At 42.8% G+C, this 13,623-nt stretch overlaps 2 protein-coding genes across 2 annotated transcripts; one reads left to right on the top strand and one right to left on the bottom strand.

The window, feature by feature from the left end:
- Positions 1-747: 747 nt before the first annotated feature.
- Positions 748-6,090, bottom strand: LOC111203780 (valine--tRNA ligase, mitochondrial 1-like). Its single transcript, XM_048750806.1, has 20 exons — positions 5,943-6,090; positions 5,799-5,840; positions 5,541-5,606; positions 5,213-5,388; positions 5,062-5,134; positions 4,903-4,968; positions 4,729-4,812; positions 4,551-4,628; positions 4,392-4,475; positions 4,225-4,304; positions 4,090-4,147; positions 3,701-4,006; positions 3,454-3,624; positions 3,187-3,377; positions 2,450-3,110; positions 1,871-2,368; positions 1,686-1,792; positions 1,488-1,587; positions 1,258-1,409; positions 748-1,159 (listed from the first exon to the last, which is right to left on the bottom strand). The coding sequence occupies exons 1-20, from the start codon at positions 5,943-5,945 to the stop codon at positions 973-975; spliced, it is 3,183 nt and encodes a 1,060-aa protein (XP_048606763.1). The 5' UTR covers positions 5,946-6,090; the 3' UTR covers positions 748-972.
- Positions 6,091-9,748: 3,658 nt separating this feature from the next.
- On the top strand, positions 9,749-11,778 carry LOC125583180. The gene is made up of 5 exons (XM_048749787.1): positions 9,749-9,986; positions 10,056-10,190; positions 10,267-10,488; positions 10,598-11,235; positions 11,323-11,778. The coding sequence occupies exons 1-5, from the start codon at positions 9,749-9,751 to the stop codon at positions 11,776-11,778; spliced, it is 1,689 nt and encodes a 562-aa protein (XP_048605744.1).
- Positions 11,779-13,623: the final 1,845 nt, after the last annotated feature.

Genomic DNA, 13,623 nt, shown 5'->3' with positions numbered 1-13,623 from the left:
TCTAAGTTTATCCTTTGAAAATTTTAATTTTTTTATTTTTCAAAATTTGAAATCTTATCCCCAAAACCTCATTTTTCAACTCTAAACCCTAAACTCTAAACGCTAAGCCCTAAACCATAAACCATAAACCATAAACCCTAAACCTAAACTCTAAACCCTAAACCCTAAACCCTAAACCCTAAAATCTAAACCTTAAACCCTAAACTCTAAACTCTAAACCCTAAACCCTAAATCCTAAACCTCACCCTTTAACTCTAAACCCTAAGTTTGTGACTTTTGATAAAACATTAAGTGCTATTTTTGTGACTTTTGACCTTGAGTGCTAGTTTGGGAACATAAACTTGATTTAGTGCTATTTTTGTCTTTTTCTCTTTAAAAAACTTATAAAACTAATAGCATTAATTCGTTAATAATTTTTATAAAATAAATCTGTCTTTCGGAATTTCATTCTTAAATAGTTTACAAACGTAGACTATACGAAAAAAATATTATTTTCACTATTAAAATCAATTTAAATATAGATAGGTTTATAAAAGATAAGAAGTATTACTTCCATATAGAACTGAATTACTCGAATATTTTTAAAATATTTAAATTTATCTATTTTTATTCAAAAAAATTCAAAAATATAGTTTGTAATCGAATTATTCGAAATTATCCAAAAACATGAAACAAAATAGAGCCAAATTGAATTCAAAAATTTATTGGGTTGCTAACATTATATCCAGATCAAACCAAAACCAAAAATAATCAAACCTTAACCAAACCTAAATTAATAAATAATTGAATGTTTTCTATATCCCTTGAACCGAAAAACCGAAAACTACAACCGAACGCTCATGACTAAATATATTTGTGAACAAACTTACGGATTAATAAATTTCTCAACAAAAAAAAAGTCCCGCGCTGTCAAAATCTAGTTTCTTTTACACAAAAAGTCTATTTCGGACAATAAAGGGAGGTGGTGTTTTCTCACTTGTTATGCTGCTCCATTTGCTGGTTTCCAGTCTCGGCAAGGAGACGAGCACTTTCCTTGTCAAAGAAATCGAATTCTTGGAGAATCTTAGCGAGCTTTGTGGCGTTGTCTTCTTTTATGTGCGCAGGGACCTTGTCTTGGTACCCAGACGCACTCATCATCTTCTGCAACTTGTCCTTTTGTCTAAAAAATGAAACAAGAAAGCCAAGTTTGCTTGTTATTTACGTTTCAAACATTTTTTTTGTTGTTCTAAAGATTAGGGAGGGAGGGGGGGGGATTACCTTTCAAGTTCTGCAATCTTGTTTCTGAACTTTTCTTGCTCAGCTTCTGTGTTAATGGCTCTGTCCACTTTGAGATAGACCTTGAGGTTCTCGTTCACAGTCTCAACTGCAGATCCAGCTGGGGCTGCTGCGTGTTCTCCCTTTAGCAGAACCTATAGGGAAGAAGCCAAACCCATAAATAGAACTCAGAAAAAGGAACACGAAAGAGTGGGAACCTGTTTTATTATTACCTCTAAGGACGATAGATTTGCAAGGGTTCTGATCTCCAACTCGTGAGATTTTACAATTTCGGATGTTACGTTGTTTTCACACAGAGCAAACGCAGGTAACCTGAGAGAAAAGAGAGAGACAAAATACCATTTGTTTTGTTAGAAAAAAACATTGTCTCAAAGTGTTCCTTTCAAAAGAAAGAGGGATTTTTATCAGACCTTTCATTTTTATGTTTCTCCAGCAATGCAGCCCTGAGTGCTCTCAAGCACTTGACGGTCGCTAGAACGGTTTCCATTTCCTTCTCCACTTTTTCATTTGTCCAATTCTGCGAGTTAACAAAGAAGAAGAAGAAGAAGAGTTGAAAAGAACCAAACTAATGAAAGCACAAAAAGTTATCTCTCACCTCTATAGGAGACGGGTAGTCACATATCATGATAGATGCCTTTCTTTCACAGTCCTTGGGTGAAGGCAGCCGTTGCCATAGCTCTTCAGTAACAAAAGGCATGAACGGGTGAAGCAGTCTCAAACCCGTCTCCAGAGATACCCAGAGAGCATCTTGTGCATGAGCCCTCTCTGAAGCAGCCAACGGCGCATTAGCAAAATATGGTTTGATAGCTTCAATGAAAACATCACAGAATTGATATTGCCACCATGCATATACTGTGTTGGTTGCTTCCGACAAGTCAAATGCATCCAGTGACTCCACCGTCTTCGATATTGTCTTATTTAGTTCAGAGAGAATCCATTGGCAGCTGAAGGGCATCGTTTCAGGGCTTAGAACCATGGTCGGGGCGTAACCATCGCCAAGTCTTATCAAGGCAAACCTGACAGCATTCCAGAGCTTGTTACACCATTGCCGGTATCCAACCACACGTAGAATGTCCAAGTTTATTTTTTCAGACTACAAAAACAAACAAAACATTCTTTGTTTTAAACTTCATATAAAAATGGAAAAAAAAACACAAAATAATAATTTTAAGACCTGAGCAGTGTAAGAGACAAGTGCAAACCGAAGAGCGTCCACACCACACTCAGAGATTCCGTCTGGAAAGTCCTTCAGTTGTCCTTTTATGGCCATATCCAGCTCTGTTCGATCCAAGTTACCCTTTTCTAATCTTTTACGAAGTGCATCAAGAGTTGCCCCCTCGATTACTTCAATCGGGTCAATCACATTTCCACGAGATTTTGACATCTTGCGCCCATGTGCGTCACGTATCATAGGATGCAAATAAACCTTGCTGAAGGGAACCTCGCCGCCGCTTAGTTTTATTCCCATCATAACCATACGAGCAACCCAAAAAAAGAGGATATCATGTCCAGTTTCTATGAGAGAGGTTGGATAGAAGGCTTTGAAGTCGTCTGTTTCATCAGGCCATCCCAGAACAGATAACGGAAATATCCCAGAAGAAAACCACGTGTCAAGCACATCTTCATCTTGTGTTAGCTCAAACTTGTTCTTCCCACCAAATTTTTCAGCTGCCTCTTTTCGAGCTTCTTCCTCGTTTCTAGCAACGATCCAGTGGTCATTGTACGCACCAACCTCCCTGCGCTCGTCTTCCTCGAGACAAGCATACCATGCTGGTATTCTGTGTCCCCACACAAGCTGTCTTGATATACACCAGTCACGAATGTTTTCTAGCCATCTGTCCATCGTTGTGATTGTTAATTTAGAAGAAAAAAAAATAAATGGAGGCAATGATAAGTAAAAATGAAACAAACCTTGTCCACTCTGCAGTGTACTGCTTTGGTATAAACTCGAGCTTTTTGCTTTCAGCAACATTGAGAGCCTCCTTTGCCATCATGCTGCAATTGAGGTACCACTGAGGCTTAATCATAGGCTCAATAACATCACTTGTTCTCTGGCAAAGACCAAGCCTCATTTCCTTGTTTTCGGCACCTCTGTACAGCCCCTGGAATGGAACACACAAAGTTGTTTTAAAAGGTTTATGATCACAGTTATCTTAATTTTATCAAATCAACAGTTACCTGCTTCTTCAAAGCTTCAACAAGTGCCTCACGTGCTGCAAAGCGTGGCATCCCAGTGAAGTCAGGCCCTCCATTTGTGTTGATCTTTCCATCATCAGTGAATATGTTAATAAATTCAAGGTTGTGACGCTTTCCCAACTCACAATCATTGGGGTCATGGGCAGGAGTAATCTTACAAAAAAAAAACACTTTATTTAGATGCCAACTAATAGGGAGCCAACCAGAAACATAGCATCCAAATACATACCTTAACACAACCGGTACCAAAATCTGGATCAACAAGCGTTCCATCACAGATAATTGGTAACCTGCGTCCATTAAATGGGTGCACAGCAAATTTCCCATGAAGATGCTTGTATCTTGCATCATCGGGATGAATCGCAATGGCAGTATCCCCCAGCATTGTTTCCACCCTTGTGGTGGCAACCACAACCTCCTCGCCCAAACCTCCCTCCAGAGGGTAAGCAAATGAAGTAAGAAGACCAAATTCTACTGGCTTCTCATACCCAGGTACATTTAGTAGCGTCTTTTCTTTGATATCCATATACTCAACCTATCAGATATAATAGACACACTCCGCATTAAAAAACAAAGAGAGAAAGAAAGATAAGACACATATATATTCTACTGACTTACCTCATCGTCAGAAACAGCTGTTTTCAAATGACAATCCCAATGAACAAGCCGAATATCCCTGCACAAGTCATAGTCAGTTAAATGTACTATTCCTCCTGTGTTTTATTTTTTCTCAGACTTAAAAAAAAAACATACCTATAGATAAGCCCTTCCTCGAATAAACGTACAAAGGTCTCGGTGACAGCTTTTGATGTTTGCTTGTCCATTGTAAAACACTACAACAACACATCGGTTAGATGAATAGACCAGAGGGGACAGATGAAGTAAAATTAGACATCAGTCAAACAAAGGTCAGAGCTTACCTCACGAGACCAATCAAGAGAAGCTCCTAGACGTCGTAGTTGTGTAAGAATCGTGCAGGCATTTTCGTCCTTCCACTTCCACACCTTTTTTTCCAACAACGAATTTTTCAAACAATGAAAAATGATTCAAGAGGCGTATTTTTAAATATTCTAACTTACTTCATTCAAGAATTCTTCGCGGGTAAGGTCCTGCCTGGTCAATTTTTTATCAAGGGCAAGTTTTTTCTCAACCATAGTCTAGAAGAATCCATGTGCAAAAAGGAAGAAAAACATATTTTTAAAACAAATTCTACAACTACGGCAAAAGAAGCTTTGAACAAGGATGATGTTTTTAAACCTGCGTAGCTATACCAGCATGGTCCAACCCGGGCACCCACAGAGCATTATACCCAGACATTCTCTTCCAACGAATAAGGGTATCCTGCATCAGAAAATTTCAAGACGTGTGAGCATCACAAGAGGGAGAGAGAGAGAGAGAGAGAGAGACAAACACAAAGTGTTAAAAGGAAACCTCAATAGCAATTGTTAGGGCATGGCCAATATGCAAGACTCCAGTCACATTTGGTGGTGGAAGAACCTGCAGAAGAATCAATACGATAAGGTTCAAGAAACCCCCCCCACCCACCACATAAAAGAAAGAAAGTAAATAATATTCAACAATGCGCTATACAATGGCAAAGGGTGGCTTGCAACTCTTAGGATCAGCCTTAAAGAGGTCACTTTTCTCCCACCAAGCATACCATCTGAGAAAAATCAGAGATGATGTAAGAAAAAATTGGTGGGATGAGTTGATGTAAATCAAAAAATCTCTACAAACATACGATTTCTCTACGGAAGCAGGGCTGTACTGTTTAGCCATCTGCGAGGAGAGCCTTTTCCTCTCACCAAGAGGAGTTTCAGGGTCTACAAAATCCTCAGGATTCTCTTCTGATGCATCATCCCGTTTGGGACTCTTCTTCTTTTGACTGGCATTGGTTCCACCTTTCTCCTGTTTTGCCTACGCAACCATGTGAAGAAGAACAAAAAAAACAAAAATCTTGAGTTTTTTTTACTCAAGCATAATACTCAAGAGAGAGAGAGAGAGAGAGGGAGAGAGAGAGAGAGAGGGAGAGAGAGAGAGAGAGAGAGGGAGAGAGGGAGAGAGGTTACCTTGAGTTCTTCAAGCTTCTTTGCTTTGTCCAAAGCTTTAAGCTTTTTCAAAGCCTTTTCTCTAGCCTGTAATTAGAAAAGTTTATTCCTTCGGGTTCAGTGTAGATCTAAGAAAACAAAACATTTAAATCCTGAGCGCCAAGGGCATCACTTTCTAAGGATTAATTAATGTTCTCATAATCAAACTCTACAAGAGCAACATAACCGCACTAAATTCTAACCATGATTGATAAGGAAGAAGCTCACAAAAGGGCATACCTTTTCATCCTTCTTCCTCTTCTTCTCATCAATGGTTTCGCACTGCGATATTCAAAAAAGACAACAAAACAAAAAAAAAAAACATTAGATTCTCGGATCTGACCTGATAACGACCAATATTTGTGTGTTCTATGTACCACGTACCATTGTTCCTGACGCCGTCGGAGATAACACAAGAAGCTCTTCTGACCTAAACTCAACGAAAACTTTGCTACAATGTGTTTTTTTCTTTCTTATCTCTCTGAATATATTTTATTATATATTATATTGTGACGGGGCCATCTTTATTGGTGGGATGAAAAGAGAGGGAGAGAGAGTCCCTTGTCTTGTTTTTTTTTTTTTTTTTTTGTCATTGAAGAGTAAGGGACAGCCCTTTTCCCCTAAGGGATGCCTTAAGGGACTGCCAATACAGATGCCCTTCACCAAACCCAACCTAGTACTAACACATGACCCAAGATAAGGCAAACTAACATTTTTTTTTCTTTCCTTTTTTTTTTTGGGTAGATAATATAGTTCTGTGTTTTTAATAGATCCGAATTTAACCCTTTTAGTTTACAAAAAAAAAAAATAATAATCCCGATGAATGATAGATACGTGACGTGACAAGATAAAAAAAAATCAGAATGTAAACCACAATGAAAGAAAACATAAAAAAGGAATTTAATGAGCATCGAACCGTTTCCACGTTTATTGATAGTGGAACACCTTTACCAATTGACCTAGAGTTATCAATACTTTCATTTTGAACTAAATAATTTCTATAGAGTAGTCGGGGGCACGTGCCCCCGTTCTTAACACCGTAGATCCGCCCCTGTCTCCGGGTGGAGGTAAAGTTTCTAGATTCATTGTCTCAGGTCTTCAAGACAAGTGCTACGCTATGATCTCGCTGGTCTTCCACTTGGTCCTCGCCTTGCAAGTTTCTGGCTTGATCCTCCATAGTTTTCTTCCCTAACTATGTCTGGTTTTATCTATCAGTTCTTCTGATCCTTCCCTGTATTTCTTTATAAAACAGTGGTGCTTGCTTGCTCCTTGTATTGCCTAATATTTATATAAAAACCCTTTAAAAAAATATATATTTTCACTTCACCTAGATTTTGCTTTATTATTAATAACTTTCTTTTGTTTCTTTTAACATATTTTTTTTCCATTAACTTATTTGGTTTATTTGACTTTACTAATTCTTTCTATTCTGTTTTCGTTTCTAAATTTCATTTTCTTTTCTGAAACAATTTTTGAGTTTATTATTTTCTACTACTGATATTATCAGTTGCTAATAATAAGAAAATAATTTATATTTAAATAGTAAACTATACATATTTACTTTGTATTTAATACTTCAGACTTTATTTCTTTTGATAAAGTGACATGTATGACACTATATTACATATGTAAAATTAAATACTACATTATATATATAACTAGTGTTGATTGTATAATTTTATTATTTTGATTAATAACATTTGTAGAATTTTTTAAAAATATTAAAATAATTTTATAAAACTTGTTATAGGTTGTACTGTGTATTATATTTTGTTTCCAAATTATAATTAATAATATTAATTTACATTTTAAATTTATATTAATATCTTATAACAGTTTTTCATATAAAGTTATATTATTATGAATTTAAGATTATTAAAAATATTTATAGTGTGCCCCCGTCACATTATTTTTCTGGATCCGCCAATGCACAAGCCCTAACTACCAAACACTGATGGCCATCGTCACGGCAAAACACGTATCTCGTATTCAAGCCACGGTAGTATGCGCAAAGGCCAACGGTAGCCAGATATGTATCCGAAGCGGTGGTGATGATTACGAGGGGCTATTTTTCATTCTCGATATGTTCAATCTCAGGTCTATTATTCTTGACGTGTCAAGAAAGAAAGCTTGGGTTCAAGCTGGTGCCACATTGGGAGAGCTCTACACAAAGATCAGCGACGCAAGCGAAACGTTAGCGTTTCCTGCTGGCGTTTGTTCTACCGTGGGAGCTGGAGGACACATAAGTGGTGGAGGATACGGGAATCTGATGAGAAAATACGGAATCACAGTGGACCATGTCGTTGATGCTCTACTGGTTGATGTCAATGGCAAACTCTTGAATAGAGATACTGTTTGAACGGGATTCAGTCGACTAAGATGAAAGAAGTCAGAAATGGGATGGCTAAAGACGTTTTATTTAGATTTGGTCTGAAGGGTTACAAGAGTGACAAGAAGATGAAAGAGCAACAAGATCGAAGAGTAACAAGATCAAAGAGATAGCCTAAAACCCTAGATCTAGCCGCTCAGTCTGTTCAATGGTCCAAAAGTCTCCTTCTTCTTCCTTCCCTTTCACCTTTTATAGGACTCTCGCCCCTGATGCCCTAATTTCATATTTCTTTGGGCCTTGATGCGAGAGGCCGAGTACGCGGGCCTGGACAAGGTTCTCTCCAAGCCGGGTACTTCTGGCCGGCTTACTCGACCGGCTAAAAGCACTCTAAGGTCGAGCCGATACGTTTGGCCGCCGAGCCGACCAAACAAATCCAACTTGCTGGATTAGGGCCTGTTATTCGGTGGGCCTTGTGGAGGAGTGTAATCCATCTCCTACAATAAGCCCCCCCCCCAGTTCACTTGTGAGCAACGTGGCGGTCTCAGTGAATTTGTGGGTCATGTTTATTCGGATAGTAGGCTCTAATACAAGGGATAACCCTTCCCGTTTAGTCGTCGGTATGTGCTTTTAGTCGCGTGATGTTCTGTAGACGTCTCTGGTCGCTCAGAGTAGCGCTTGCCTTGACTCACTTTTATAGTGGGATACAGTTTTACTCGGTGATAGTTCATCTTGGATAAAGCGACGGGGATCGGTTTTGCTGGTTAACTGAGAACCGGTTTAAATCAAGACCGAGAATTGATTTCGGCCCGACAACCTGATTGAAAATCGGTTCGAGCGAGAAACCGAACCGTCGCGAGTAAGTTTCTGGGCATTTAGGCGGCCTTTTGAGGCTCATTTAGGCCTGTGTAGATCTAATGATTGTGCTCGGAGAACGTGCCTTCGTTTTTGCTATAAATAGGTCTCTCTCCTTTGCTTTCGTCATTCTTCTCTACAGATTCAGGTATCCCGTTTTCTCTCCCTTCTCTCTACTTTTGCTTTCTCTCTCTAGATAGGTTTTTCTTCGTATAGACTCGTTGGTATCGTTTGGCGGTTGTAGTCGTCCCCTAAATTAAGGAACATGCCTTCGACAAGTCGATTGTCGCGGGAAGAGAAAGGGAAGGACATCGCAGATTCTCCGAGTCCGACCAGAGATGTGTCAGCGACCGATAGTCCTCTGGATGATTTCGACATGATTCATCGCGATGCTCTTCGGGACACGGAAAACATGACTCTATCTCAGCGTCTTTTGGTCGCTGATGCTCATAGGATGATTCGTGATGAAGACGCCGATCGTGTTGAAGTTGGGAGCAGTGATGTGAGCGGAAGTGAGGATAGAGGGAGAGATCAAGGCGATATTGCGACTGGTTCTGAACGTGGCGAAACTGATGAGTCTGATCGGTCTCCGACGCCTTTGAGACAGGTTCGCGAGAGAGTTTGTTTTGACCAGATAGACTGACGCCCAACTATTTACCATCCTGGTGGGATCTTCGAAGAGCTGGCTCCGCTACCACCCGGACTACTACGGGACCCGCGGGCTCAGTCGTGGGGGAACGTGTTTCGATCTTCTGCTTCTCATCACACCGTGAGGAATCTGTTAAGGGTGAGTGGCGGTGCTGGCGTTACTTACATCATCCCGTCTGCCGAGCAGCGTCCCTGGTCGCCTCTGGTCGGTTACCAATGCGTGTATGAGTCATATTTCGGGGATCATACGAAGCTATGGTTCCCGATTCCCCGGTTAGTGACGTCCTACGCATTCCACTGAGACATTGCCATCTCTCAACTTTTGAGCGGGTCGCTGCGAATAGCCGTCATGTTAATGGTAATGGCAGCTGAGATGGACGTCTCGATGAGCGTGAGGGTCTTCGAAGAGTTGACTTTCACGAAGGCGGAGCCAAACAGGATCTTCTCGGTGAAAATGCGTTCGAACTACAACGTTTTGACCCGTCATCCAAATAAGACGCAGGATTGGCAACGCGCGTATTTCTTTGTGAAATCCGATGAACATGCTTTCGAAGAGCCGCCGGGGGACGACTACCACGTTCTGTGGAACCGGCAACTCGGTAGAGACTCGTCTGTTGGAGTTTCGTTTTAGTCGTTAGTCCTAACCTTTCTTATCCTTGTATTTGCAGTTCATCATCCGAATACGATCGCCTACCCCGAGAAGTTTTTCGAAAGTGCTCAAGCGATCGCGGCGTATAGTCATCTTCGTTGGCCGGATCTTAGTCGGGAGTGGATACGTCATCAGCAAGCTAGGATCGCTAAAGGTAAGCCTGCTGATTGTTTTTAGGGCCTACTCGAGTTTCCTTTTGCGATTTTCATGTTGATTCTCTGCTTTTGCAGTTGATTGGGAGTCGAGGCTTCCTTGCGTTCTCGGTCCCCGTAAGTCACACCTTCCTTTGTTTACTCACAAACAACAGAGACTTCTCGACAAAGCTAGAGAAATGGACGGGGTTCCGGACCTAAGCGCTCTGTTAAAAGGGAAGTTGCAACTGCTCACGAAGAAGTCGACTATAGTCGATCCTCAGGGACCGTCTAACTCCGGAGTTGACGTCACTTTTGAAGGTGGTGGAGCCTCCCGAGAAGGGGCCTCCAGAGAAGAAGCCTCCAGAGAAGGAGCTTCCAGAGAGGAGGGTCATATTGCAACCGATCGGGGGGGGGGGGGGGACGGTAGAGACTTCTGCTTCTGGTCCTAAGAAGAGGAAGAAAAAGACCAAGAGGACTAAGGTGGGAGCGACCGACGAGGTTCCTCCCGAAGAGTCTGCTCCCGTCGATGCGACTTCCGAGGGTTCGAAGTCCAAAAAGAAGAAGGATGGGAGAAAAAAGTCTCGTGGCGGAGAAGAAGAGCAAGAGGCCGTTTTAGTCAGGGCGGCATCAGGTGGTCACCCGAGGAAGAGAACTAAGAGGTCTGTTGAGGCAGAGCCACACCCTTCTACCTCCGACGCGAACATTGCTGACGCGGCCATAGTCGACGCTGTTGGGGAAGCCAGCGGTACTCCTGGAAACTTGTCAGAGGAAAGGAGGAAAACCTGCTCGCGAGAAGGAGGTTCTGGTGGTGAGCCCGCGAGGTCTACTCCAGACTCTCCTGCGAGAAAAAGGTCTGGATCTGAAGGTTCCGTTGCGAAGAGGAGGAGGGTCGAATTCCCTGATCGCGTCGAGTTTTCCTATAACGAGACAACTCCCCTGATCCTTAATCCCCTTAGGTGTGTGGAGCTGACGCGTCAAATTCGTGGTGGGACGAAGGAGATGCCGCAATTGGAAGACCTTTACTTCAAGAATGAATACATCGACGCTGCTTCCTCGAGAGCGCGGGTATTTGCGCTACCTTTCACCTTTCGTCTCCTTCTTTGATTTATTGGGTTGATCCATCTCACGTGGTCCGTGTTTGTCATTTTGCAGAGTGACGGGAGCATGAACTTCCTCGTTGAGAAATACGACAGCGCCCTGAAGCAGACGATGATCCAGTTGGGATCTTCGGAGAAGCTCGCTCAAGCAAGATTGAAGGCCATTGAGAGGATGAGGGATGAGCATAAAAATGCTAACGAGAAGGCTGCGAAGGAGAAAGAAGTCCTTCGAGTGAAGTTCGAAGAGCTGGAGGGTAAGCTCAAATCCGCCGGTGCGACCAAGAAAGAGCTTGCCCGAGAGAACACCCGTTTGGAGCAAGCGACTGCGACCCTTGAAAAGGAGAAGACAGAGCTACTCGAGGAAAGGGACGTTGCGGTTGATAAATTGATCAGAGAGAGGCAACGCTTGAAAGACTCCCGGGGACTCGAGGTTACTCGTGAGAGGGAAAGGGTCGAAGCTGCTATGATCGAGAAGGCAAACGGCTGCTTTGGTCGCGGCGCGACCATCTAACTCGCTTGGACGCCTTTGGGAAGGCGAAGAATCTGTCCGGTCAAGCTTCGGGGACGAGGAAGTGCCTCGAGATGATAAAGGCAAGTGGGACGGAGATCCCGCAAGAAATGATCGACGTTTTTACCGAGCAGGAGAAACTCTACGAGGCGGAGGCTACGAAGCTTCGTGTAGGTCCGCTGTCTGATAGCGACCTCACTCTTTCTCCGCTGGTTCTCCCTTCTCGTTTCGTCGAGGACAGGTTTAGAGCGTCGTTTGATCCTTATGGATCAAACGTAGATTTGATCAGACCAGGGACGGTTTCTCAGCTCATCACCTCGCTCGAAATTACCGAGGAGCCATTGGTCGATGTCACATCGGTCCCGGCCGAGCGCGTCGAGGTCCTGGAGGGAGGTGGTCTTAGTGAACGTCCAGGGAACGAGAACCTGGAGGAGGTCCCCGGGAAAGACAACCTTGAGATAGGCAACATTCTGGTTCGAGAGGAAGAGGCCGGGCACGTGGGCATCGAGGATCCTGTCCTCGTCTCAGATTCTTCTTCTGAAGGACGAGAAGGTGAAGAGGAGGAAGACAACAGAGTCGAGGAGACGTCGTCGTTGCAGCCCGTCGAGGACGAGAAGACCGACGAAGTCGGGAATAGAGATGTTCCTCCGCCTCCTGCTGTGGACTCTCTTGTCTCTATTCCTACTCGGGTGGAAGACCCGACTGTTGCTGAAGACCCAGTTGGTCCTTCTACTCTTGGGACGCCAGAGGAGGTCGGTCAAGATTATGCGCCTTGACGCTTTATCTGTGTCTTCTTTTCTTTTTGTGTTTGTGGTCTTGATAGACCCTGTTGTTGTATTACTAGACGTACTTTTATTTTATCGGCAAGTCGCTGTTTTCAAGCAGACTTTTAGATTTGCGGGTTGTTGTGTTCCCAATCTGTACTTGCAATTTGCCTAAGTGAATTTCAATTAGCTTTAGAGTCTCGCGATATGTTCGCCTAGAGACAATAGATCCTTGACCGTTGGCTTTTGCAAATAGATAACGACACAACCCGCTAAGAGACTTTGTTCAGTTCTTGTCGTGTTTCGATTGAGATAACGTCTAGACGCGTTTTTCTACTTTGAAAACAAGAGACTGAGTCTAAGAGTAGAAGGTTCTTTTTTACGCGTTTTCTCAAAAACTATTGAGTAAATGGGTAGCTAATCCGTTACGCGTTTAGTCGAGAAAAGGTTAAAGATTCACTCCGTTTGGTCGGTCAATGCTCTTTGGGCACAGGTGACTCGCAACCGTTTGGTCCTTAGGCTAATTGTCTGATCAGGACATAGCTAGGAGATGGAACGTGAGTGTCCGCGTACCCCCTGCTGGAGGTACGGGAGCCGTTGGGTTCGACAATCGGTATATACTCGATCGGAGTCGAAACAAAGAAAAAGATTTTGACTTTGGTTTTGTTACAGCTGGACCGGTTAAGGCTGCCTACGTACCTCGGTTGAGGATCAAGCCATTCGTAGTTCGTTTTTCCCGAGTGAAAGTGGCCGTTGGAAGCGCATTTACTTGGTTTTTTTTTTTTTTTTTTTTTTTTAGGGGTAGAAGCGTCTTAGATGCATTGAGTTCCATGCTCTAGGCACTTCTTCTCCGCTTGTAGTTTGAAGTCGGTAGACTCCTGGTTTCACAACTTTGATGATTTTGTAAGGTCCTTCCCACCTAGCGCCGAGTTTGCCGGCGTTCAGCTCCTTAGTGTTCTCGAACACTTTGCGCATGACAAAGTCGCCGAGTTCAAGGGGTCTGGCTCGGACCTTTTTGTTGTAGTAACTCTCTATCTGATGTTGATAGTTTTGGACTCGCAGCAGAGCTTGGTCCCGTCGTTCT

This window comes from Brassica napus, chromosome C3, assembly GCF_020379485.1.
Source record: "Brassica napus cultivar Da-Ae chromosome C3, Da-Ae, whole genome shotgun sequence".
NCBI lineage: Eukaryota > Viridiplantae > Streptophyta > Magnoliopsida > Brassicales > Brassicaceae > Brassica > Brassica napus.
Note: the sequence above shows the minus strand (reverse complement) of the source record. Positions and strands in the feature narration are given on the sequence as shown.